This window comes from Mus caroli, unplaced genomic scaffold, assembly GCF_978045245.1.
Source record: "Mus caroli unplaced genomic scaffold, Mus_caroli_1 scaffold_7, whole genome shotgun sequence".
In the NCBI taxonomy this organism is placed as follows: Eukaryota; Metazoa; Chordata; class Mammalia; order Rodentia; family Muridae; genus Mus; species Mus caroli.
In genome coordinates, this window is record NW_028227262.1 from 2,545,283 (window position 1) to 2,570,967 (window position 25,685).

A 25,685-nucleotide genomic window follows, 5' to 3' on the forward strand; every position below is an offset into this window, starting at 1 on the left:
TTCTTTTTCTATTTTTTTTCCTTTCAAGTTTTGTTTTTGTTTTCTTTTTTGTTTGTTTGTTTGTTCTTCGAGACAGGGTTTCTCTGTATAGCTCTGGCTGTCCTGGAACTCACTTTGTAGACCACCACACCTGGCTCTTGTTTTTGTTTTTGTTTTTTGGTTTTTTGGTTTTTTTAATAATAAAAATTCCAACAAGTACACAAACTGGTTTTCTCTGGAGCCAGAACAACAAAACTTAGGGAGAAAAAAATACAGTCGTCACCAGCTCTTAAGCCTATAGTGAACACCTCACAAAACAATGTGTTGTTTCTGAAAACAGAGCCTCCCTTAATCTGATGTCAAAAGACTAGGTAATTGTTTTCTCAGCAGGACTCGGGGATAGGGTTTCTCCTGGCCTTTATGCCTGCCTAGGAAAAGGTGTCTGTGACTCTTTACTCCTAGAGAAAGAAGAATAGCTGACTAGCTGACAGGAGCATCCCCTCTTCAAGAGAGGAGGGGCCAGAACACCAAAACTTGCTGGATAGGGTCCAGAGACAAGGCAGCAAGGCCAGCACTCTCCCGGGGCCCAGCTGGAAAGGAACAAAAAAGGAGCCGAGATGCCTCGGCAGAAGGACGCCCCTTGCAGCCCTAGCAGCCCATGATCAGCTCCAGCTGCTTCCCTTCAGCACGGAGAGATGCGGGCGGTGGGGCTGCTACTGCTGCTGGGGCTAGCTAGCATGGTGCATGGGCTCTGCTCACCCACTGTGTTCTACAGAGATTGCTGGATCCGCCGCTTCCCGGGGATGCTCTTGGACCTGGAGGAATCTCAGAGGCTGGGCGCCCAGTTCCTCAAGTACTACTCAGAGAACACTGGGCAGAAGTGCGGCCGGAGCTGCTGCCTCCGGAAGGATGGTGAGAGCGAGCGGGGGGCTGCCAGAGCCCACTTGGGTAGTTTCACAGCACGAGGCCAAGGCTGGGGGGTGGAACCAGGAAGGACCCCGAAACCAGAGCATAAGGCCCATGGGGGAGGGCCAGCGAGGACTCCAGGAGCACGAGGCCCAGGTAGAGGGGGAGGAGCAGGACCCAGGGTGGGCAGCAGCAGAGCAGGTGATTTTGAACCCACGGTATCCTGCGTTCTTTGACAAAGTGCTAAAGGGACATATTTCTTTCAGGGTTAACTAACTTGATTATTTTATAATCCAAATGTTTCCAATAAACCAGGTGCTGTGGCCCATAACTACAATCCCAGCATTTAGGAACTGGAAAGTGGTGGTGGTGGGATGGGGTGGATCAAGGGTTCAAGGCAAGCCTCAGTTACACTGTGAGATGAGACAAGCAGGGGCTAAGATTGTGTTTCAAAACCAAAACAACAAACACAAACAACCAGGGTTTACAGTAACCAACTTTCAAACTGTCATTATTTACTTTTGTTTCTCCGTGCTTTTAAGATGTTTTCTGTTAGGTCTGAGAATCTCAGTGTTTTGACCACTTTCACCCCCACTCTGCCCTCTAACCTCTAACTTCTGACCTTTCTAGATCCCTCACCACCACTCCCTTCATATTCTCCTTTAAAAAAAATAACCTACTGACTCCAGTTTGTCTTGCCCAGATTTTCTTGGGCATGACCAAGAACTGCTCCCCTAAAGGGGGAGAAAAAAAGAAGGAAAGAAAGAAAAACCAACCAACCAACCAACCCTGAGTCCCCCTCCCATGAAGCCATCAACTGTCAACAGGAATAAGGGCTCCCGATCTCCTTCTAACTCCTGCTGGAAAGCCTACTGGCTTAATCCTGTACTGGTCTGGTACAGCTGTGAGGCTCTGCTTGTTTGAGATGTACTTACATGTGGCCCAGTTTGAACTCATTTTTCCGAGGAGGCTGGCCTTGAATTTCTGGTCCTCCACCCACGAATCCCAAGTGCTGGGATGATAAGTAAGCACCACCATGTTTAATAATTTCTTCTTAAAATAACTTTTGGTGGTTTCAGTGCCATGCCTATCTTATAAGATGTATCTCCCGGCTTATAAAGTATGGGGCACATTGTACAGGAAGTTAGAGTGTAGATTATGCTATCTTCAAGTTTCCCTATAAATGGGACTTGGGTGTGAACGCCTTCAAGGTCAAAACTGCTTGAAGACATTTTTAGTTCTTTTAAAGCTAGGTAGAAAGACGACACGAGGGCAACACAGTGTATTGTGGAAGCCATCCCCACAGGGGCCTCATCGTCTTTTAACCATAATTTGATACTGATTATTCATTAAAGATATTGCTTAGCCAATTGCATATGCAAATTTCTGAATAAAGTTTAGAGCGTCTAGGAGGGCGGCCAGATTTTCAGGGAGTGTGGTTTGAGAGACTTGTCACAAGCCATGACCTTCACAGCTAGAGGCATAAAGAACAATCGGTCTGATAAAAAAGAATCTTTTCAGAGCAGGGTCCTGGGCTGGGGTTTCTGTTAAATTTGTAGGGTGCCTGTCTAGCATGCTGGAGGCCTCCAGTACATCAACCCAGAGTGGTGGCCCACTTCTGTAATCTCAACACTTAGGGGTGAAAGCAGGGAGATCACAAGTTCAAAGTTGTCCTCAGCTATGTAATGAGTTTGAGGCCAGCCTGAAATACACGAGATCTTGCTGAAATGAAAACAAAACAGAGCCGGGAAGATGGCTTAGTGGCTAAAGTGCTTGACAGACAAGTGTGAGGTCCCAAGTTTGAATCCCCAGAGCCCACTTAAAGCTGAGCACAGGAATATGAGCATCTATAATCCCCAGTGGCCCTAAAGGGAGATGGAAGGTAGAGACAGGGGAATCCTTGATAGCTCGCAGGCCAGCTAGCCTAAGGCATGCAGCAGCCAAAAAGCAAAGAGACTGTGCCTCAAACAAGGTGGAAGAGGACTGACCCCCAAGGCTGTCCGCTGACACATGCATACTCACACACATATATCACACTCACAGACATATCACACATCAACATTAAAGAGAAAAACAGTTCAGGGCAGTCATCCAGGACACTCCATGAGCCCAGAGCCTCTGCAGCCAGGAAGGCAGGACTGAACAACAGGGCCCAGACTTGTCACACTTCTGCACGGAGCTGGAACATTGAAACATACACATGAACTAGAAGGTCAGTTTCCTTACATCCTTCCTTTCTTCCCTCCCTCCCTCTCACCCTGTCCTCCTCTTGGGGAATCCTGATCTGCCCCCTTCAGCCTCTGGAAAGCTGAGATTATGTGTGGGCACCACATTCCCAGCTCCATAGAAAACATGTCATAGGGCCAGAGAGACTAGAGAGATTGCTTAGTGGTTAAGAACACTCCTATGACTTTTATAGAGCATCTGGGCTCAGGTCCCAGCACCTGAGTGGCTCACACCTTCTATAACTCCAGGTCCAGGAATCTCTGTTCTCCACAGAATGCATTGATGCCACATGCCTCCCCTCTCATAGATACACAAGTACACATAATTAAAAATAAAATAAATCTTTCATAAAAAATTATTCCAATAAAAATCAGTCTCTATAATCGAGGTGTGGTGGCTGATACCTGTAATCCCAAAACTTGGGAGGCTGAGGCAGGGGCATGGTCATGAATTTGTGGTCACTCTGGGATATATAATAAGCCTGAGTTCAAGACCAGCTTAGGCTATAGAGTAAGATTCAATACTGCTCTATATCACACCAATGACTTTCTTATCTCAAATCTAAATATTAAATAACTTTTTCAGTTCCTTTTCCTTACAACTTCCCAGAACCATCCTCGGGGGTTTTGCAACCCAATGTAGTAGTAATTCATTTTGTCTTATTCGTTCTCTCCTGGGGAAAAAAAAAAGAAATGCTGCAAAAACCCGAAGGTGTCCCAGAAGTGAGACTAGAGCTGAGGCTCTCCATGGCTAACTCTCTTGAAGGGCAGAGCAGGACTCCACAGGACAGTGCCCTCTCTGACCAACATGATTCCCACCAACACAGCAGTGCCTTCCCTGACCTCCATCCCCCACCCCCACCCCAGCACAGCACCCTCCCTGACCTACACGCACCCCACCCCCAGCATGCTTCAGGTGGGATACTGTATCTCTGTAATCCTGTTTTATTAAAGAGTGTGATACCTCTGAGCCAGCGGACACATCGCATGGTCCTGGCTGCTCTGCAATAGGATTGAACTCACAGTGCATGTGCACATTAGGACGGACGGATGCACAAATTTTGTACCCAGTAACTCTAATTCTGGGTTTCCAGAAATAACCCGTATGTTTAAAGCAACGGACCTGGAAAACAAAAGCCAGCGTGAATATGTGATAAGCAGATATGCCCTGCCCACTGAAGCCAGCATCCTTGTGTATTTAATAGTCACTGATTAGGCTTCTCCCGGGAAAACATTTGCACCCAGATCCATACCCTCAGGTGTCATTCAATCTTCTGGCTGTCCCCACTCTGTCATTCCTTTGTCTGTGGTTGGAGCATCTTTTTTTAAAGATTTATTTATTTTTATTTATATGAGTACACTGTAGCTGTCTTCAGATACACACCAGAAGAGTACATTGGACCCCATTACAGATGGTTGTGAGCCACCATGTGGTTGCTGGGAATTGAACTCAGGACCTCTGGAAGAACAGTCAGTGCTCTTACCCGCTGAGCCATCTCTCCAGCCCACATCTTTCTTTTTATGTTCCTCCTTCTTCCTCCAGTGGCCCTAGGACCTTAGCACTCAGAGACCATGTTGTACTTAGAAATCAGAAAGGTACTTTCCAGAGCTTTGTGTAGACAACTGATGTTTTTCATGCACAAAAATTACTAAGACTAAACTATAATGATTCTATGGGATGTGATGGTGTGTGCCTTTAATCCTAGCAGGCAGAGTCAAACAGATCTCTGAGTTCAAAGCCAGCCTGGTCTACACAGTGAGTTTCAGGCCAGCCAGGAAACACAGTGAGACCCCATCTCTAAATATATGATCAGTCCATCAATCTAAGGCTGGTTATGGTGGCTCACACTTACAGTCCCAGCACTTAGGCAGGAGGATTGCTTCAAGGCCTGAGCCCAGACTGGTCTATATAACAAGTTCCAGACCAGCTAGAGCTACTTAAGAGAGACCTCTGTCTCAAAAGAATGAAAATCAAATAAAAATTCCAGGTGTCCTCTGTGGAAAGGAATATATTAGAGCATTTAGAATAATATCTTCTTTCAAATAGGTATATTATATAGTTTTAATAGTTTATAATGTTCTGAAAAATATCTAACCACAATACAAGATTCATTCAACGTTCCAGAAAGAAATAGAAGTTACTCAGATCTCATCTGACTGGTAGCAAAGCCAGGCTTGGTGGTTCTGTCCCTGTGATCCCAGCACTAGGAGGCTGGGTAGGACTATTATAAGTTTAAGGCCCACCTGGGGGCTGGCGAGATGGCTCAGCTGTTAAGAGCACTGACTGCTCTTCTGAAGGTCCTGAGTTCAAATCCCAGAAACCACATGGTGGCTCACAACCACCCGTAATGAGATCTGACACCCTCTCTGGTAAATCTGAAATCAGCTACAGTGTACTTACGTATAATAATAAATAAATCTTTGGGCCGGCCAGGTGTGGTGGTGCACACCTTTAATCCCAGCACTTGGGAGGCAGAGGCAGGTGGATCTCTGAGTTCGAGGCCAGCCTGGTCTACAAAGTGAGTTCCAGGATAGCCAGGGCTATACAGAGAAACCCTGTCTCGAAAAACCAAAAAAAAAAAAAAACAAAATCTTTGGGCCGGAGCAAGCAGAGGTCCTAAAAATTCAATTCCCAACAACCACATGAAGGCTCACAACCATCTGTACAGCTATAGTGTACTCACATACAAAAAGTAACTAAATAAATCTAAAATAAAATGTCTTGGTTTTTTTTTTTTTTAATTAAAGCCCACCTGGGCTGTGTAGTGAGACTCTGTCTCTGTCTCTATCTCTGTCTCTGTCTCTCTCTCATACACAAATACACAACTGACGGAAGCCAGGACCCTAAGCTGATTCCCTTGGCCTTTTCAGTTTCCTGTAATGTGGCTGTCTTCTTCCACGATCCCATCCACGACAATGTCAACTGCCTTCATGTTCACTGCCCAACCCTGGAGAGCTGCATCCTGGAGCCCGGGACCAGTGCCATTCTGTATAACATAACAGCAGGTAAAGACCCCGTCGAACAAGGCTTGGGACGCAAATGCTACTTCTCTAGAAGGGCTCGCAGCTTCAAAAACTGGCTGGAACACCCAGGCTTAAGTCCCCAGACTGTTGTTTTCCAGAAACCTCTGTCTGGAGATGGTTTGGCCATCAGGACCTTGTTTGGCACATTCACCAGCATTCATTCCAGATGACAGACTATGCACAACTGAACAGGAGTGTAAGCTCTGTGGTTGGACTATATTGAGAACTCAGCAAAAGCTAAAGTAGGCATTTTTACTACAGTGGCTAGGAATGTCCCTCAGAAGCAGAGAGAGTGCTCATGGGCCACCTGAGGTCTATGGACACTGCAACAGGGTCCTACAGGGTTGGGAGTAAGGGACTAGGAAGCTCCCCAGATAGACAGTAGCATCTTACAGGTCTCTAGATAGCCAATGCACTGAGAAAGACTGTGTCTCACGAGGTGGATGGATCTGAGGACCACCACCCAAGGTTGTCCCCTCATCCTCTGCTCTTGTTCCTGTACACATCAGTGTGTTCACACACATGCACACACTCAGAGACACACACAGGTAGTCACATGCATGCACACATACACATGAGTGCATGATAGATACTGCCTCAGCACAAAGCCCATCAGAGGAGGAAACTGCAGAAAGCGAGAAACCAGGCAGAGAGAGGCAGGCAGGGAGCCCTGAGCCACCATCCAGACAGTGGGAAAACTGACCTGGCCACATGAATGGGGACATTAGGAGCCACAGTGGAAATATGGCTTCAAGAGGGCAGTAACATCTTCAGGTTGACATTTTCAGACATCTGGTCAGGGAAGCATTGGAACTGACAAGGTAATGGTGGTTGTTATGAAGGAAATTGCTGCTGAACTTTGGAAAGATTCATTAGGAGCCTCTGGTACTGGGGATAAGTCCTAGGGACTGAGGATCAGTCCCAGGGATCTGCACTGAGCCACATCTCCATCCCTTAGTAACCCTTTAAAGGGAGGAAATGAGGGAAGAGCCAACCCCGCTTCTCATAGCCCAGAATGGGTAGTGGGGGCGGGAAGAGAAAACAGGCCAAGGTTAGCGCGTTTGGACCCCCTCAGGGATGGTGCCTGGGGTGTGCATGCAGAAGTGTCTGATAGAGCACTGGGAAAGTTCAGTGCCATGAAAGAGGAAGGCACAGGCCACAGGCACCTCGGTGCCATCAGTACAGTGGGACAGCTGTGGACTCTGGGGAGGGAGGTGAAGGGAGAACATAAATGAAGACCAAGGATGCTGTTCTAGTTTGCTTTCTGTTGCGGTGATTTACACCACACCAAAAGCAGCTTTCGGAGCACAGTGCTTGAGTGATAAATGTTCCCCATAGGCGTGGGTATTTGATGGCCTAATCTCCAGTTGGTGGTGCTCTTTGGGGAAGCTTGCAAGGTACAGCCTCACTAGAGGAAGCACTTCCCCGGGAGCAGGCGTTGAGATTGGATAGCCTTGCCTTACTGCCAGTAAGCTTCCTGCTTGCATCTGAAGATGTGAGCTCTGTTTCCTGCCCTGACTACCAGGCCTGCTGCCTGCTGCTTGCCTAGATGTACTTGGCCATGGTATTTTATCACAGAAATAGGAAGGTAGCTAATGGGTGTGTGGGGGGGGGGCTATTTTATCTTGCACACTTATGACTCCCAGCTCACAACCCATCACGAAGGGAAATCAGGGCAGGAACTTGAGGCAGGAGCACTTAATTTGTTCCTAGGATTGAGCTCAGCTAGCTTTTCATACAACTGGAGCCCACAGTGTGCTAATCCCTCCTACATCAACCATCAATCAAACAGTACCACAGACACGCCCACATGCTAACAAGATGGAGGCCAAGTCCTCAGTGGAGGGTCCCTCTTCCCAGCTGTCTCTAGTTTATGTCAAATTGACAACAGAAATGAGGACAGACAGACAGATGGCTGGGACAAAAAGCCAAGGCTAAAGAAGAGGCACGCAGTATCCCTGGACTTGACTGCCAGGGATACTCAAGAAGAAGGTCCCACAGTACTGAGGATGTGGCGCACGTGACCAGGAAGTCAGAAGTCACTGCCTCTGAAGCTTAAGCTTTGCAAAATGATGAGAGATGAAGCATTGTCACAGAGGTCAAAGTGGGGAAGGGAAGCGGCATAGGTGGACAGCACTCCTGGTGGGGAGCATTGGGGGGCACAGGCAGACAGCACTCCTGGTGGGGAGCACTGGGAAGCTACACAGCCTTTGAGTGTACTAGGAGAGAAGACAAAGCAAAAACAGGAGGGTGTGGCTGCTGGCATTGTTCCCAATTTCAAAGGGCCCTTTCCCTGGCTGTTTTTACCAGCTTATTAGGTGGTGTGTGGTATTCGGCTGCTGGCAGCATGGGAACTCTGGCACAAAGCTTTCTTTATACACAAAGGCGTCTTCTCTGTACAGCCATATTTGTCCACAGCAGAGTGTCATTGGGATGTTGGGATAAACACACACTCGGCCTGCTCTGAGCTTCAGGAGTCTGTGCAGCTGGAACTGGAATCTGGCTCAGCCCAGGCTCCAGAGACAAACCCCACAGCTTTCAGGCTGTGCCTAAGGCCTTCACAAAGAAACTGGTAATACATTGCATGCATTTGTGAAATTCTCAGATAAGCTGTTATTTTTTTAAAATAAAATCTCTCTTGTCTTTCAGGCACAGACCCAGACTTGCTGGTTTTTGAGCATACATCTCCTATTTACCCAAACACCCGCTCCTCGTCCGAATGGTGGGATAGACTGAGGATTCTAAAAGCTATGACTGTAGGTAGTGAAGGAGTATACCCAGATGTGATGAACCACGTGGTGCCATCCACAGAGGCAGCGTCAACCACACAGCAGGATTTAGGTGCAAACACAGGTATCAGTTATTCCAGGAAGTCAACCACGGATGTAGGGATAAGATTCACTTCTGCGAATGTGTCCACTGCTACCAAGGTCAACATGGTGTCACCAAGCACAGACTTCACCCACAGTCCAGGCAACAAGACTATTTCTCCTTACTTTGGACCCACAGACACCAGAGTTTCTCGGGTGCCCAGCCAGTCTCGACTCAACATTAGCAAACCATCAGTGAACAAAACAAAGGGGTCCTACAGCGGGAACCACTCGTTTGAGAAGGAAGAGCCACGGGATGGAGCACCAGCGTCTGCAGGGGTCTGGCTGGCTTGTGTAACCCTGGGTGCTGCCATCGTCAGCCTTTGCTGCCGTGTGGTCCTCGGGACATCCAGATGCTGTGGGAAGCAGCAGGGCTGGTCTCACGTGGGACAAATTGGGTCAGCATCTGGGTACAAGCGTGACACACTGAAGGAAAGCTCCTAAAGGCTGGAGACCCTAAGGCTTTCTGTGAGAAAGAGCATTTTATAAAAGAAAAAAAAAATTCTAGGATACCAATATCTACCCAAGCAAAGGCTTGGTAAAGCTGTCTACTTCCCCAGTGGTTTCCATTTCCTGAACTGAGGAAGGGGAGGGGATCCTACATTAGAAGTGATAACATCTTTGACCCCAGCACTCTGGAGGAGGCAGGAGGATCAGAAGTTCAAGGTCAGTCTCAGTTAGAGTGAGTCCAAGGCTAGCCCAGGTCAGTCTCAGAGTGAGTCCAAGGCTAGCCCAGGTCAGTCTCAGAGTGAGTCCAAAGCTAGGCCAGGTCAGTCTCAGTTACAGAGCGAGTTCCAGGCCAGCCCCAGCTCCATGGGACCCTGTTAAAAAGAAAAGGAATGGATGAGGAGAAAGGGAGGAGAGAGAGTTTACAGGTGGCCTGGTTCAAAGGCCGATGCTCAGTAACTGCCCTTCGGGGATAACTGGTTAGAGGTGTAGGCAAATGAGCAAGAACAGGGACTCAGCTGCAAGCACTTCCTGTTTTCATGTTCCCTTGATTAATGCTTCAGTCCCTGGAACCCACAGGGTGAAAGAACAGGCTCCTGAAGTTGGCCTCTGACCCCCCCCCCCCGCAAGAGTACTGTGATATATGCACGAATGTGCACAAATACACACAAGCACAGTAATACATGTAGTAAGATATCTACTGTACAACTAAACTTCTTTTAAAAATAAAATTAAAGAAAAAAATGACTAAAAGAACAGTTTCCTCAGACGTTTAAAACAAGCTGTCTAGTGGCTAAAAAGTTTCACCTTCCCCAGTATTGACACTGGGTAAAAGTAGCAATTTTTAATATATATAAAAAAAGGTAGGGCCAGAGAGATGGTTCAGTGTGTAAAAGTGCTTGCCTGACCGCAGGCTTTCAACCTCTGGGTCTCACGGAACAAGAACTCCCAAAAAGCTGTTGCCTGACCTCCACCCAGATACCAACAAGCTCCCACATATGAACATGCACAAGCACACACACACACACACACGCGCCCAAACACACACACATACACATGTACACATGCAAGCACACTAACACACATATACATATGCAGGCATGTACATGCACACATGCACAAGGAAGAAGACATTTTATCAGTGGAGTATCAACAAAATAAAAAAAAAATGTTTAAAAACATACTTTGACTTGCTCATGATTCAAAATATTAGGCTTCATAAACTTTATCAATTTCTTTCCTAATACATTATAAAGTTCTACATCAACTGTAGGAAGAATATTCAGCTTTAAATGAGCATAAACTTTATTCATGTGTGTGTGTATACATGCATAATAGCACTGCTGGGATTCTTGCCCCCTAAAATTGTATTTAAACAAGTAATTCATGACATTGTATCTACAGATAAATCTGTATTCAAATAGAATAGTCTTTCAAGAGTTACAAGAGTTCTTTACATGTGTTGCTGGTTTGAGAGGATCTAGCAGCAGAGGACGACCTGGACTCCTGATCTACCAAGTGTTGAGCCTCAGGCATGTGTGAACATGACCAGCTCCAGATTTAGTTTCAATTTGTATGAATTGCTTAGGGATTTTCCAACACAGTGGAGGTTCAAAGAGAGAGAGAGAGATGTCCCTTCTGGGAAAGTGACTCGTTCCTTGAAGAATCTCACAGAAATGACTCTGATGTGAGAAAACCCCGTTTACCTTTATAAGGAAACAAACGCATCCAAGTGTCCTTCGGCTGGGTCCTTTGCCCTTCAGGTAACTTGAGAGGCGATGCAGACCACAGTTAGTCAAGAAGCAGATACAGCAGGCTGGAGACACAGCAAGCTCTTGCCATTCACCACTAATGACAGTGGCCTGAGTCCTCTGATCAACCTGAACTGGCCAGTTAAGGCCTCACTTCCCACCAAAGGTGGGACAACACCACTCCAAGGTTGGGAAATTCATTAGGATTCAGGGCTCGGTCAGTTGTCCTTCAGGGAAAGGATACTGGTTAACATGGCACAGGGGAGATTGAAGTTTGGTACAGGACAGTTCTGAGTGCCAAGCCTCAAAGGTCCTCTCTGTGGAGTCAGGCCATAGCACTCTCCCAAGGCCATTGTGTAACAGCTGCATAGAACGGTCCCACAACATCCAAGAGGTTTTTTTGTTATTTTATTTGTTTTTTTGGATGAGACAGGATCTCCTGTAGCCCATGCTGGCCTTGACTTTGTACATGCTAGCATTTTAGGTGCAGGCTACCACACCTGGTTATCCAAAGTATTCACGGGCAGTAGGACTGTCGGTTACCTAATTACAACCATCAGCTGTGTGACCCAAGCCCTGCCCTGGATCACAGTGCGGGTTCTTCTTCAGACAAGGCCAAGTCTCCAGATCCTGCCTTAGGTAAAGATTCTCTGACAATACAAAAGCTGAGGGCAAAGGCACAGTCGAGATTTCTAACATGGCCTGGATACCCTATTCTCATCAGTACTGCCCTACCAGACAGTCTTATGGAAGGAACTATACCTCATCCGGTCTGTCCCAGCACTATATCCATCCCAGCTTCCTTTGGCCCTGCTCTGCTCCTGCTTTCCACCACTCCACACGAAATCTTTAAAGTGCTGATATGCCATAAAAAAAAAAATCAGGGAGCTAACGAGATGGCTCAGTGGTTAAGAACACACACTACTGTTGCAGAGAACTTGAATTCAGTGCCAGAGCCCATGTCCAGGGGCTCTGATGTCTCTGTCCTCTCTGGGTACCTGCACCACCACCCATGCCCCGCCCCAGTCACATAACAGACATGTAATTAAAAGTAAAACGCATCCCCCTCCCCTCAGCTTCTGTGTACTAGAAACAGGCATCTGTGCCAGTCAGCCCCCAAAACTTCTTTAAACGTGCTTTTGATGTTTACATGGCAGGTCACTTACATGTGTGGCTTTTCATTCACTCTATGCAATGACCCTAACTGCAGAGCCACACTTGTTGAGTGACACCCTGTCCCACACACACCTATAAGACTCAAGGCTCTATTTTTGTCCTTTATAATCTGTCTGCCTTGGACATTACTAATTCCAAAGCCTAGTTTCATTTTCTACAAATGTCCAATTCCAGATACAATGCTAGAAAATTGAAAATTGGAAATTAAAAATACTGGATCGGGGCTGGGTGGTGCTGCTCAATGGCAGTGTGGGCTGAGCATGCATCAGGCCGTGGGTCCAAGCCCACACACTACAAAGCAACTCGTTCCACCCTGACCCGAATTCCATCTGTTGCTACTTCCCATCCGTCCTGGCCCGTGTCTTCTCCTCCTGCGCTGCTGGCTATAGGGGCAGGAGGAACAGAGGGAGAAGGCTGTGGACAGGCCTCTACTTGTCCTTCCTACCAGCTGGGCTAGAGACAATGAGCTCTAGAGGCAGAGTGTAGCCAATCAGAGCTGAAGCAACAAGACATCAAACGCAACAGGAAAGCAGAGAACTTCAGACTGCAAGACAGGCAGCTATGGGTGGGTCACACAGCCAATCACCTTGTTTCCACAGGGAACCTCCAATTCCCCACTTACACAGGCCTAAATCAGGAAGTGGCCAGCACACATCTGGATGCAGCTTTTGCTATGACAGCTTTACATCCTCCAGGACTGTTCTGTTGTCTGTGCTCTCTGCTCTCACTACAGAAATCAAGTTGTTAATACTGCGCTGTGCTGTTGAAACTAAGCCACCTGCAAAGGCCAGCTGTAAAGGGACCTGAAGAGTTTTCTGTCTGCTGCTAAGTGAAGTTTGTGAGACAGAGCACCAATGAAAGTGTGACAGACGCTGGGGTAAATGGGGTAAAAGAGCTAGCCTGGCTGCTGTCCACAAAAGAGTGCAGCCTCCTTGAGGCTGGCCACTGAGGGGCACGGAGGGCTTGGTCAGGCGCTGGGCTAGGTATCCTTAGAAACCAAAGTTATTGATCACAAGCAATCACTAAACCTGACAGTGGAGACAAGGCAGCTAATGAAACAATTATGCTCTGTAGTTGGGGGAGGTTTAAGATGATGTGTAGAAATAGAGTCAAAACATGGCAGGACCAGAGAAACCACAAGCCCCAGCCACCCTCACTCCCCCCCCCCCCCCCCACCACCACCACCACAGGGCACAGGAGTCTGAAAGCCGCAATGGTACCTGACGTAAGACAACATTCTTAAGGATTCTCCCATTTATATCAAATCAGTGACTAAATACAACATAAAATTGACACAGCTGCCTTCTAGTTTGGACTTCATGCCAAATTTAACAGTCTCTTCACAGACTCCTTGTACTGAGCGAGGCTTGCCTCGTTCTCCCCCTCGTTCTTGAGACGAACAATACACTTCTGATAATCCTCGACCTCTTTAGTCCCCAGCAGCTCTTCTCTGCTCGGCGCCACACTGCTCTCCGCAGCTCTCATCTGCAGCAGGGTCTGAAGGACACTGTTCTCCGAGGAGCTCTTTGCCCACACATACTCGTCCATGTCTTCCTCGGTCTTACTGTTTTCCCAGTCTTCAGTTTTCTGAAAGAGAAAGAAAAGTTCAGAACTCTGGGAAATGTTATCAAAGACAAAGTTCCTTTGCTTGTTGATTTTGGGGAAGAAAAGGTTACAATATGTTCAAGGTCCCCATCTACATTATACACTTAAAGCCTGCATGGCACCCAAGGGTTGTTCTGCCTCACAAACTTTACTCAACAGACAGAAAATTCTCTTGCAGGTAGCTATTCTGTAAGCTACCAGAGGTGCTCCTCAAGTAAGCATTTGCCCTGCTCTTGTGCTGGAGCACAGATGGAGGGGACAGGCCTGCAGGACCCGAACTGTAACACAATGACATCCTAACACTAGACAAGGTACTATGCTGCCATCTGGCCTCCAACTCTCTACATAGATAGCTGCAGATGGCCATGAACTTCTGACCATCCTGTTTCTACCTCCCAGGGGTTAAGATTACAGGTGTTTGATGCCACTCATTGTTATCTCAGTTTTAATGTTAAAAATAATGAATCAATGAAAGTATTATCTAACATGCTTATGGAATGACTGGGAAGGTAACGTGCCATGAAACGTAAACCAGGAGGTGGGGGCACATCTGAATGCACACAGGACCTGGGTGCACACGCAGTTGTTGCTACTGGAAGTCATGAATGGGCTGGTGTGTCTGGACACACACGCAGCTGCCGTCTGTCCTGACTGTTTTCTCGTTATCCTTACGTTCTGTTCTTATAACAGAAATGAGTTTTTAACTAGTGCTGGTGTTCTGTTGTACACTGCAGTGCACACCAACCCAACTGGAAACGCTGCTTATAAACGGCACCAAGAAGCTACCGCAGCACAGGTGTGGTTGTCCACAGCTTTAATCCCCACACTCAGCAGGTGACACAGGCCAGACAAGGCTACACAGAGAGACGGCCTTGTCTAAAAACAGAAGCGCCTCCCTCCAGACTCGGGATACAAGAGGATACAAAGGCAGTGCTATTTTTTATGAAGTACATCACTTTAGAACATTCTTTATTTAAGAAGCACAAATACAAAGCTTATAAGAGCTCCTCCCTGCCTTTTTTTTTTTAAAGATTTATTTATTTATTATATGTAAGTACACTGTAGCTGTCCTCAGATACTCCAGATTTCGTTACGGATGGTTGTGAGCCACCATATGGTTGCTGGGATTTGAACTCGGGACCTTCGGAAGAGCAGTCGGTGCTCTTAACCACTGAGCCATCTCGCCAGCCCCTCTCCCTGCCTTTTTTAAATAGAAGCAAATCTCACTGTCTGTTCCTTCCTTATTCTTTCTCTCCGGCCTTGAACTTGCAAACCTGTCTCAGGTGCCCAAATGCTGGGATATAAGACTGTGCTGTTCCACCTAGCTACAACTGCTAAAACAAGATGTAGCAGTGTCACAGTAAGTGCAATAGAAGGTACGCACAGCCCCACCCCAGTAGGTAAGACGCAGGTTACAGATTCCATGAGGACATGAATGTGAACCCCTGGCTGCGAGAAAATGGAAGAGGTCCTTCTAAAAACTGCTCACCACCATCTTCCTTAGACCATCTTTTGATTCTGTACAAGAGTGGAACCTGCTTTATTCAAGGGACCCTGACACTGAGCTATGAGACAGGGCTTGCAAGTCAGACCAGAATTTGGAAAGCTACATAGTGAGCTGTCTTTAGTTCTGGGCTACTAAAGGGACCAGGCTTCTAACAAGCATAGTGAAATTTCCTATAATCTCATAGAACTGAGTAGGTGAAAGCACCCTCTCCAGGTTTGCTTGGATCATGAATCTGTAAGGTGCTCCACATTACCAACTAAACCTCTTATTTCTGAAGAAGCAAGCAGTCAACCTTTCCAAAATGGGAAGTTGCTGAGTTCTGCATTGTCTTTGTGGGAATGGAATGACATGGCTCCCACCCTGGGACAGGGTCAATGGGGCATAGACCTTCATGAATGTCAATGGCTGCTGTGGGGTAAGCTTTGTTTGTATAAAAGCGTACATACTTTTATGTACCTTCTTTGAGGAATGTCTCCCTTGGTAACATTAATGACTCCATGATAATCAGAGACAGCATGAGTCTGGGGAGCAAAGGTGTGGCTAATGTCTCAGTAAAAATGGTAAACACTGAGACCTTCAGGGCAGCCTTTAATGCTGTAGAAAGGAACTCTAAAAACCTAGGTTCAAAAATATATAATTTCTCAACTATGCAAAAATATAAGGATACAATATGAATTATATAAGGAGCTTCTTAGATCTAAAGGAACAGTGGCAGCTGCACCATAAGCCAGCCTGTCAGAAAATACAAAGACAGGCAGAGACAAATGCAGAGATTCCTGAGTTCAGGGTCAACTTGCAACAGAGCATGTTTAGGCCCAAGTATGGTAGAAATGGTAATTTCAGGGTGGGGTGCCACCCATCTAGCTTGTCATCTGTGTTTAACAGAAGCAGGCAGATCTCTGAATTCTTTTGCAATGTTTAAAAAAAATGTGCTTGCCTCATAGGATAATCAAAAGGGAACCTGGAGTAAATGACTGGATTGGTATATAAAAGACTGGGCTTATGATTAGCAAGAGATGAGCTATCCAGACTATCCAGAGAATTTTTTAGAATAGCAATAAAGAACTGCATGGAGAACTGTCTCTAGAGAGGGCGAGAGCTGTCTGGAGATCTCCAGAAAAAGCAGAACAGGATGAAAGGACTCTGGAAAGCGTCTAGAGCAGGACCTAGGCTACCAGCTTAGGCCCACAATTTAACTTTAAGTTGTTTGTTTTTGCTACTCCCACACACCTCTCCTCTCCAAGCCGAGGCTGGTCCTTGGCAAGTCACCCAAACCTGAAATGCTGGGATGAGGAAAAGAGACAAACAGAGGTAAACTAAATCATGAAGACTGCAGCCCAGCGCAGACCAACTCCATCAATAGGACAAGCCCAGGATGCTGCCAATCAGGGGAGAAAGAAAATCCCTTCTGACAGACACCATCAACTGGAGCTGCCATGGGCTTATGGGAAACCCAACTTGAGAGGTGTAGCAGTTGTGCAGTACAAGCCTGCAATCGACTCCAAAATCTATAGATTGTGAGTGGACGGCCAACACCCAGGCAGGCCTGGGCTCACAGACAGTCCTTGTCTCAAAAGGATGAGGGTGGAAAGATGGCTCAGTGGTTAAGAGCAGATATAGCTCTTCTGGACGACCTGAGATTGGTTCTCAGCACCCACACCAAGGAGCTCATGGTGCCTGGAATGGAGCTCCAGAGAACACGACACCACTTATGTGTACCATGTGCACATACCTAGACGCAGACATCCACAAAGAATAAATCTTTTTTAAACATGAAAGAAAAGACAATATTTGGCATGCAATAAACAAAGAGGCAAATAGAAGGACAATGTAGTTAATAACTATAGGACAAGCACAGGATGGCCTTAAACTCATGGCAATCCACCTGCCTCAGTCGCCTAAGTGCTGGGTTACAAACTCAGCTGGGCCATTCAATTCATATTCATTCTAAAGGAAACCGTAGATGTTGTGTCATATAATTGGCAGTAGCTCAGACCTTTTCCTAAACAAAACAAGGGCTATTTTTAAAGTTATAAGGTCAATGCCATTATTACTTTGGTCACATCTAAGTTCACAAAGGCCTGACCTAGGTCATTTTTTCACTCAGTCCACCATCAGAAGACGTGTTGTGTGCAGGTTCTGGTTCACAGCTGGGGACATGTCTGTCTGTCTGCGGCCTGGGGGCAGGAAGACACCATGCAGAAGCAGCACTCGGGTGCTGGAGCTGAATGTAAGCTAAGCCGAGACTTTACAATTTTAGTATCCTCTCTCTCCTGTCACTGAACAGGTGGCTAGTCCTGCAATTGTGCAACACTCAGGGCCATGCTCTCACCCTGTGAGCTAAACAAGAAGTCAGTCCAGAAAGACAAAGAGCACGGCTGCCTCCAGAGCAGCAGCCAAAGGCTGGAACAGCACAACTGCAGGCTCTGTTCCTACCTACCCAGTGCCCCTGGCATCCTCATCTCTGTCTTGCTTGCTTGGGGCCACCATGGACCTCGAGGTGACTTTCAACATCTTGAAGAACAGGCAAGAGGAGGGAAAAGAGGAAAAGGACAAACCCCAGGCAACAACCCACCTACTGCAAGCTGGAAGCAGATACATGCACGAGCCCCCTCCATCCTTCATACACCTTTCCAAAAGAACAATGTTGAAGTGAGATTTTCTTATTTATATAACTTAATTATGTTATAAAATTATGACTTTTAAACATTTTTGTTTAACTTTAATGTCTTTTAGAAAATGTTCACTGTTCCACAGATGGTCTTTAAAAATAGGCAATTAGCAGCCACCAAACACAGACACTATTGCATACACCAGCAAGATTTTGCTGAAGGGACCCTGATATAGCTGTCTCTTGTGAGGCTAAGCCAGTGCCTGGCAAACACAGAAGTGGATGCTCACAGTCAGCTATTGGATGGAACACAGGGTCCCCAATGGAGGAGCTAGAGAAAGTACCCAAGGAGCTGAAGGGGTCTGCAACCCTATAGGTAGAACAACAATATGAACTAACCAGTACCCCCAGAGCTCGTGTCTCTAGCTGCATTTTTAGCAGAAGATGGCCTAGTTGGCCATCATTGGGAAGAGAGGCCCATTGGTCTTGCAAACTTTATATGCCTCAGTACAGGGGAACGACAGGGCCAAGAAGTGGGAGTGGGTGGGTAGGGGAGCGGGGGGGGGGGGTGTATGGGGGACTTTTGGGATAGCATTTGAAATGTAAATGAAGTAAATACCTAATAAAAAATTGGAGGAGAAAAATTAGGCGATTAGTAATAAAAGGCAAGGGGCTGGGGAGGTGGCCAGTAGCTAAGAATATTTGCAAGCATGAGAACGTGTGTTCAAATTTCCAGCACATGTAAAAACCAGACATAGCTACTTAAGCCTTAGCCCCAGTGTTGAGGGACAGCGGTGGATCCAAGAGCTCACCTCAGCCAGTCAGCCTGTCCAAACAGCAAGCTTCCTGTTCAGTCAAAAACCATGTTTCAAGGAAGCAAAAGAGAGTAATGAACACCAGACAATGTCCTCTGGCCTCTGTGTATTCATGGGTGTACGTGCCTGTGTGTGCACACAGGTGCACATGAGCATCAAAGGATAGTAATCCAGAGGTGACCTCTCACACAGCTCCAGCAGCTTATAATTCATACACATTCTCACAGAAAAGAGAGTTACTAGAAAGAAAGGAAGAGAATCAGCTGTAATTCCACCAACACTGGAGAGATGGCTCAGGGTTAAGAGAGCTGCTGCTTCAGAGAACTCAAGTTCATCCAGATCAAAATCACCCCAGGGGATCCAATTCTCTATGGGCACCTGCACTCATGTACACACACACACACACATGTACTGACCCATACATACATACATACATACATACATACATACATACACACACACACACACAGAGACATACACACACCTCCTTCTTCCTGCCTGGCCACAACATCAGAAGTATCAGCTTTCCATTCCACGTGATCCTGTTCTCCTTCCCAGTTGGCTCCACCATCCACTTATTCATTTAATACATTTTATGACCCAGCTGCTGTGCCAGGCACCGTGCCCTCCTGGAGCCTCAGCCCAACAGGAGGCCTGATGCTGAGCTGGCACCAGCGCAGAAGATCAGGATCCCAGTGGAGGATGGACTCATAAAGGTCCCAATGAGCAGAGCTTGGCAGTCAAGGGAGAGAGAGCAGGGCCAGGGAGGGCGGCCCAGCACGGACACAGCCAAAGGGCAACGAGAGAGGACTCTCCACACCAGGCACTATTTTAAGTTCCGATACTATTAACTCACTGACCTCTCTCACACAGCCCTGTGAGTTACAGCTATTATCTGTTTTACAGACCAGGAAACACAAGCCCAGAGCAATTAAACAATTTGCCCCAAACCGCAATGGGCCTTGGTGGTGGAACAACATGTTCTAAGGAACACAGAGACCTGGTAAGAAGAATCACAGAGCAAAAGGATAACCTCGTATCCTTCTCCTTCGGAAGCACAGATTTAATCCGAGAACATGGAGCTGGTTAATGTGAGGGTTAGCACACTGCAGGAACTGATGCAGGAACTGTGCCCTAAACACAGATCTGTCACCTCCTACCACTCTCCGTATTTACAACTCTCTGTGACTAGGGCATGAATCACAGTAATATTCCACTATTTATGATTACAAGGACACCGTTGTCCTACATGAGGGGAAACAGTTTAATCATTAAAAAAACCCAAAAAACAAAAAAGCCCAGGCTGGCAGGTTGGCTCAGGAGAAGGCTCTTGCTCCCAAGCCAAGCCCGATGATCCAAGTTTGATCCCAGGGACCCATTTAGAAGGAAAAACCTGACTCCCACAGATGTCCTTTGATTTCCACAGGGCACTCAATATATGTGTGTCTCTTCTCCCAAATACAACAAAACAAACATGCAATTCATATAGATATAAAACAGTTTATTTGAAAAAAGTCTTAATAAAGTAACAATAACAACAAAAAATCCTGCCAATTATTTCAACTGCCAAGACTAAATTTTAACTGCCTATGTCCAAGAGTTCAACTCAATTTGGACCAGTTTTAAAAGCAATTCACTGAGTGTTATGTGCCAGATACTGTACAGATGTTGGGGTAACAGAGAGGAGTGCGGTACTGTCTTGTCCTTGCACACAGTGAGGCAGGTGTGTGCACAGGCACTTATCATGAATGTAGCAATGTTACCTAAGGAAGGAAGGAGGATGGCAGGAAGCATTCAGGAGTGATGCCACTCACACACACCTGGAAGGCTGGCCAGCAGGGAAGGACATGTGCAAAGCCATGATGCATGGGGAGTGCAGTGGCTTCACACACTGGCTAACGGGGGCACTGCCATAAAGGCTACACCACAGAGCCAGACTTGGGAAACCCAATGATGAGACCAACGGGGGGAGGGGGGGATGAGAGGGGGGAGCACCGAGTTTCAGGGGAAGGATGAAAGAAGATCTACAGGGGCGGAACAGCAGAAATAAGAGGGAAACAGCTCAATGATTTAATCAAAGCAGGGAAGATCTGGTGAGGCACTAGATTTAGGCAGAAGAGAATGGATTCAGTCTCAAGTGTTTTATTTTAGCCTCTGTCAAGTTAAATGTGTAGGCTGTACACAGGAATTTGCCATAAAAGTACTTGAAATTCTAAGAAAAAAAAATCTCACTGTAGTATTTTTAACAAAAGTAATGGATAATTACTGAAAGCCCGTTATTTGGTAGAAATTACCAAAAAAAAAAAAAAATCTCTCTGTTCCACCCAAATTCTTAGAAAGCCTAATGTCTGCACATATGGCTTTTGAAGCTTAAAACAATGACCCATGCAGAAAGTCACAGAGCCCAGGTGTGGTGGTTTGTATATCCTTGGCTCAGGGAGTGGCACTATTAGGAGGGGCAGCCTTGATGGAGTAGGTGTGGGCTTTACGATTCTCATCCTAGCTGCCTAGAAGTTAGTTTTCTGCTAGCTGCCTTCAGAACAAGAGGTGGAACTCTCAGCTCCTCCAGCCCCATGTATGGCTGGACGCTGCCCTGCTCCCACCTTGATGATGATGGACTGAATCTCTGAACCTGTAAGCCAACTCCAATTTAATGTCATCCTTGTAAGAGCTGCCTTGGTCATGGTTTCTGTTCACAGCAGTAAAACCCAAACTAAAACACCAGGCCAGCATGGCTGCACAGGCTGAAGGCTGATTCATAGCACAGGCTGAAACACTAGCCCAGAGTTTAGCATGTCTGAAGACGCTAGCACATATTTGTCTCTTATTACTGTCAGCACTCAAAGAATGTTCTTGGAAGCACTGGCCTCCCTTCCAGCCGTGCTTTGTGGAATGACTGACATGGCTGCAGTTACTTGCTTTGACTACTACACAAAAACACCCTTACATGAAGGCCTAGGTGAGCACTTTTCCAGAAGCAAACTCCGTAGAAATGCTAAAAGCCAAGGGACGTTCACGTGTGAGCACTAAGTGTTCAGAGACCAGGCTGCTGAGAACAAAGCAGTAGATGGGGCAGGGCTCTAAACGCTGGTCAAACACCAGGTGGCAACACCAGTTTCAAGTTTAAACTCCAAGCTGGTGAAGGAAAAAAAGAACTCAATTCAATAAAGCCCAGCGCTGTCGTAGCAAAGCTCATGTTCCTGCAGAGCTCCACGGCTCCTCTCATCTCACAGCGTCCTCACGGGTGGGGCTTTAATGTGGGAATTCCTTAATTACAGCTGTTTAAGACAGTTACACGAGGCTACTTTGGTATCAAGGTAATTAGTATGAAAGATGGAAGACTTTTTCATGAATCCAGAATACTGGCTTGTTATGTCACAGAACCACAGAAAGGCTCTGGTGAGCAAACTCTCACTCGGTGTATTTGTGCTTGTCTCTTCCTTTGGGGGTATTCACTTTCCAGGCAGCTAGCACATAAAAGACTCTGAACTGGCTGGATTTTACTCCTTGTTATTAACTCTTTTGACAGTAGTTATGCTCAAGCATGTTCTTGGTTCACAGCCAACGACAGTTCTCAATCAATTGACAGGAAAGAGATTAATTGCTGCCAATTAATCCAAACAAACCAGGATACAAACAAACACGGAGGATTCATGGCAGTGAGGATCTTGAAAAGAAAACGAGTGGACACAGTGCTTTGCCATTTACTAATCTTGAAATAGAACTTTATTTTCCTTTCACCTGCCAGCCACTTATTAAACCTGATCACTGTTAGTAACAGTGAAAATGCCAGTCTGGAAACAGCTGCATGTGTTTCCCCATCAGGCCCTGGGGCTGCCTCAATACACAGGTGCATGTGTTTACCCATCAGGCCCTGGGGCTGCTGCAATACACTGGGAGATGCTTCTTCCCTGGGCCTCACAGAACCACGCCCACTGAGGAGCCAGCCTCCTCGGCATGACTCCATTCGGAAGCACTTGTCCTGTGAGCATCAGGATGGCTTCTCACCATTGCTTCCACTGCTGTACCTAAGAGTGGGGCACGGTGCACAGGCCTCTAATGCCAGCACTCGGGACACTGTCCTACTGTCCTGAGATAGGACAAATGAACTACCTCACTGCCTTCACACATTTCATACACACTTCCAGTATATCACACACATCCTGGCCACACACCACATACATACTTACCCAAGATTCGTGGTACAGGACTGTGAGAAGATACATTGCATAGTCATAGTTCTGCCGCTTCAAAGGGCATCTATAAGGAGAAGAGGAGAAGGCAACGTCTCAGCATACAGATAATTCACAAGACATTCTAAAGGTCACTGCAGCATTCTCTGTTCTGTGCTACACAGGATAGTCTGGGCTTGGTGGTACACCTAGGAGGCACAGGAAGCTTGATCTCTCTGAGCTTGAGGCCATCCTAGTCTACATAGTGAGTTCCAGGCTAGGCAGGACAACATAATATGACCCTGTCTTGATGAGAAAGGAAGGGGGGAGGGGCAGAGAGATAGAAAGTGGGAATATTCAAGATATTAAATACTGCTATTATTTCTATCTTTGCTCTAATCATTAATGAGTTTATTTGTATACTACCCTTTAAGCTACTTTAAACATGACGATGTCCAAACTTTTCTTTACCATCTTAGTGCTTAAGAGTCAAGTGAATGGCACAAACTTGATAATGAGTCCCTTTAAAAAGTAGGGCAAATGAGGCTGGAGGGAGGCTCAGCAGGTCAGAGCTGGTGGCCATGCAGAGGATCTGGGTTCAGGTCCCAGCACCCAGATGGTTCACAGCCATCTGTAATGTTAGCTCCAGGGGATCTGATGCCCTCTTCTGACCCCCCAGACACTGTATGCACATGCTACACACATACATGCAGGCAAAATATTCATATACACAAAAAAGAAATAAATATTTTTTTCTAAAAAGCAGATATTGATTCTTCCAAAAGTGAGCTACACTGTACGTCCACGGTGGCTATTTTCAAATCAAAGTAACATCCCGATATTAAGTAAAACTTCATATGAGAATGGCATGTGATACTTTTTGGGTAATAAAATAAAACAGAAAAAAGTAACAAATCTCTTTAAATATAAAATAAGAGCATCATGTGGCTTATTAAAAAGTCCTTTAAGTAGTTCCTAGCATAAGCCACATAACTAGATAAATGACAGGTACTATTGTGTATAGAAAAAGCAACATTGTCAGATACACACACACACACAAAAGCACAGAAGCTCACACAGAGGCATGCACACAGACACATACGTACACATACACACACAAACAAAAGCACAGAAGCGTGCGCCCGCGCACACACACACACACACACACACACACACACACGCAGAAGCACATCCATGCAGGCACACACAGAATGACGACGAGCAGCCCGCAGGCTGCACCCACCTGTCTGTGGTGATAGTGAGCACATCAGTGGCCTTGCAGTACCGCTCTCCTACAAGTTTAATGAGTTTTTTCTTTGCATGATTGTCTAAATTCAAACTGGAAAGTTTAACCTTAAAAATACAAGAAAAATTATGTAAGAATTATGATTTGCTTCATGAAGAGAAGTATCACTGTTATTTAAATCAACATTAAACTACTAAGACAAAGCTTCCCAAACTTCTCTGTATGCAGTTAGCAGTCAGAAAAGCACAAGCCCAGTCTCACTCTTGGAAAGTGGGAAAGCAAAGTGAAAAGAGTTCGGATGCTTTCAAAGTGCGAGCGCAGTACCGCCCTGCAGATCCACAGCAAGCTGCAGACAAGCGCTGAGAGAGAGGACAGACCCACTCGCTGTCAGTACAGCTGGGCAGCAGAAGGGAGAGTCTAACAGACCAAGCACTCTAACCGGCACACACTAGCACTCTAACCACTCCACCATGAGACCAGGCTAGTGCATCACTGCAACTATTCAGAGGCTTAAGAGTCACCCCAGGCTGGGCAGTGGTGGCGCACACCTTTAATCCCAGCACTCGGGAGGCAGAGGCAGGTGGATTTCTAAGTTCGAGGCCAGCCTGGTCTACAGGGTGAGTTCCAGGACAGCCAGGGCTACACAGAGAAACTCTGTCTCGAAGGAAAAAAAAAAAAAGAGTCACCCTAACTTGTGAAAGCTCTAGGAGGCGGGACACCACAGCAGGGAGGAGCAGCTGCAGTAACTGCATGGCATCCCTCAGAAGCCGACAGTAGCCCCACAGGCTGCTAACTTCTCTTGAAGGCTTACGTGGCCCAAAGTACTGGCCACCAAGCCTGGGGATCAGAGTTCAATCAACAGACCTCACAAAGAGTTGCCCCTGACCACCACACAAGGGCATGGGCATACGTGTACATACACACACACACACACACACACACAGTGGATTAAACTGCAGACCGGCACACACTAGCTATACTCTCTGCCGCTGAGCTACATTCCAAGCTCAGAATCTTTTCTGTAAAGGGTGATTCTGTAGCTCGAAGTGCAGTGTTTATCCAGCACATGTACGAGACCTTGGGCACTGCAAAGAGGTAAAGGCTATTTTTATTTCTACTCGATATATTTAGGATACGTCAAGTTTAATTAGGTTCTTTCTGCTTGTTGTGACACAGAGCCTAGGTACATGGTAGATGTTACGCAGCCCAGAATAGCCTCCAACTCGAGATTCTCACACCCTAGCCTCCTTGATACTAGAATCACACAGGCCTGTGCCACCAAGCCCATCCCTAAATTGGATTTCTTACAGTGAATTTCTCAGACCATTTTGGGATTTTAAGATGCAGTGGT

General features: G+C 46.5%; 2 protein-coding genes across 4 annotated transcripts in view; one reads left to right on the plus strand and one right to left on the minus strand.

Annotated features, from left to right (window-relative positions):
* The first annotated feature begins 417 nt into the window (after positions 1–417).
* Mansc4 (MANSC domain containing 4) lies at positions 418–10,630 on the plus strand. 2 transcript variants are annotated; one of them, XR_015047543.1, is made up of 4 exons: positions 418–891; positions 5,982–6,116; positions 8,784–9,740; positions 9,774–10,630. XR_015047543.1 is itself a non-coding variant. In XM_021165676.3 (3 exons), the coding sequence occupies exons 1-3, from the start codon at positions 675–677 to the stop codon at positions 9,446–9,448; spliced, it is 1,017 nt and encodes a 338-aa protein (XP_021021335.1). In that variant the 5' UTR covers positions 418–674; the 3' UTR covers positions 9,449–10,630. The 2 variants fall into 2 exon arrangements, 1 of the variants encoding a protein (XP_021021335.1); XM_021165676.3 differs by having other exon boundaries at positions 8,784–10,630.
* Positions 10,631–13,614: 2,984 nt separating this feature from the next.
* Mrps35 (mitochondrial ribosomal protein S35) overlaps positions 13,615–25,685 on the minus strand; it is a 28,878-nt gene continuing 16,807 nt past the window's right edge. For both annotated transcript variants that reach the window (XM_021165166.2, XM_021165167.3), the window contains exons 6-8: positions 24,332–24,441; positions 23,107–23,176; positions 13,615–13,965 (exon numbers count right to left, since the gene is read on the minus strand). In XM_021165166.2, the coding sequence (XP_021020825.1) occupies positions 13,696–13,965; positions 23,107–23,176; positions 24,332–24,441 (450 nt within the window). In that variant the 3' untranslated portion in view covers positions 13,615–13,695. The remainder of the gene's footprint in view (positions 13,966–23,106; positions 23,177–24,331; positions 24,442–25,685) is intronic.

What these genes read in the sequence shown, in the direction of transcription:
- Mansc4 (XM_021165676.3), top strand. Translation starts at nt 675, where the DNA reads ATGCGGGCGGTGGGGCTGCTACTGCTGCTGGGGCTAGCTAGCATGGTG. An exon ending in CTGCTGCCTCCGGAAGGATG is followed by an intron (nt 892 to 5,981) that starts GTGAGAGCGAGC and finishes TGGCCTTTTCAG; the next exon opens with TTTCCTGTAATGTGGCTGTC. An exon ending in TCTGTATAACATAACAGCAG is followed by an intron (nt 6,117 to 8,783) that starts GTAAAGACCCCG and finishes CTTGTCTTTCAG; the next exon opens with GCACAGACCCAGACTTGCTG.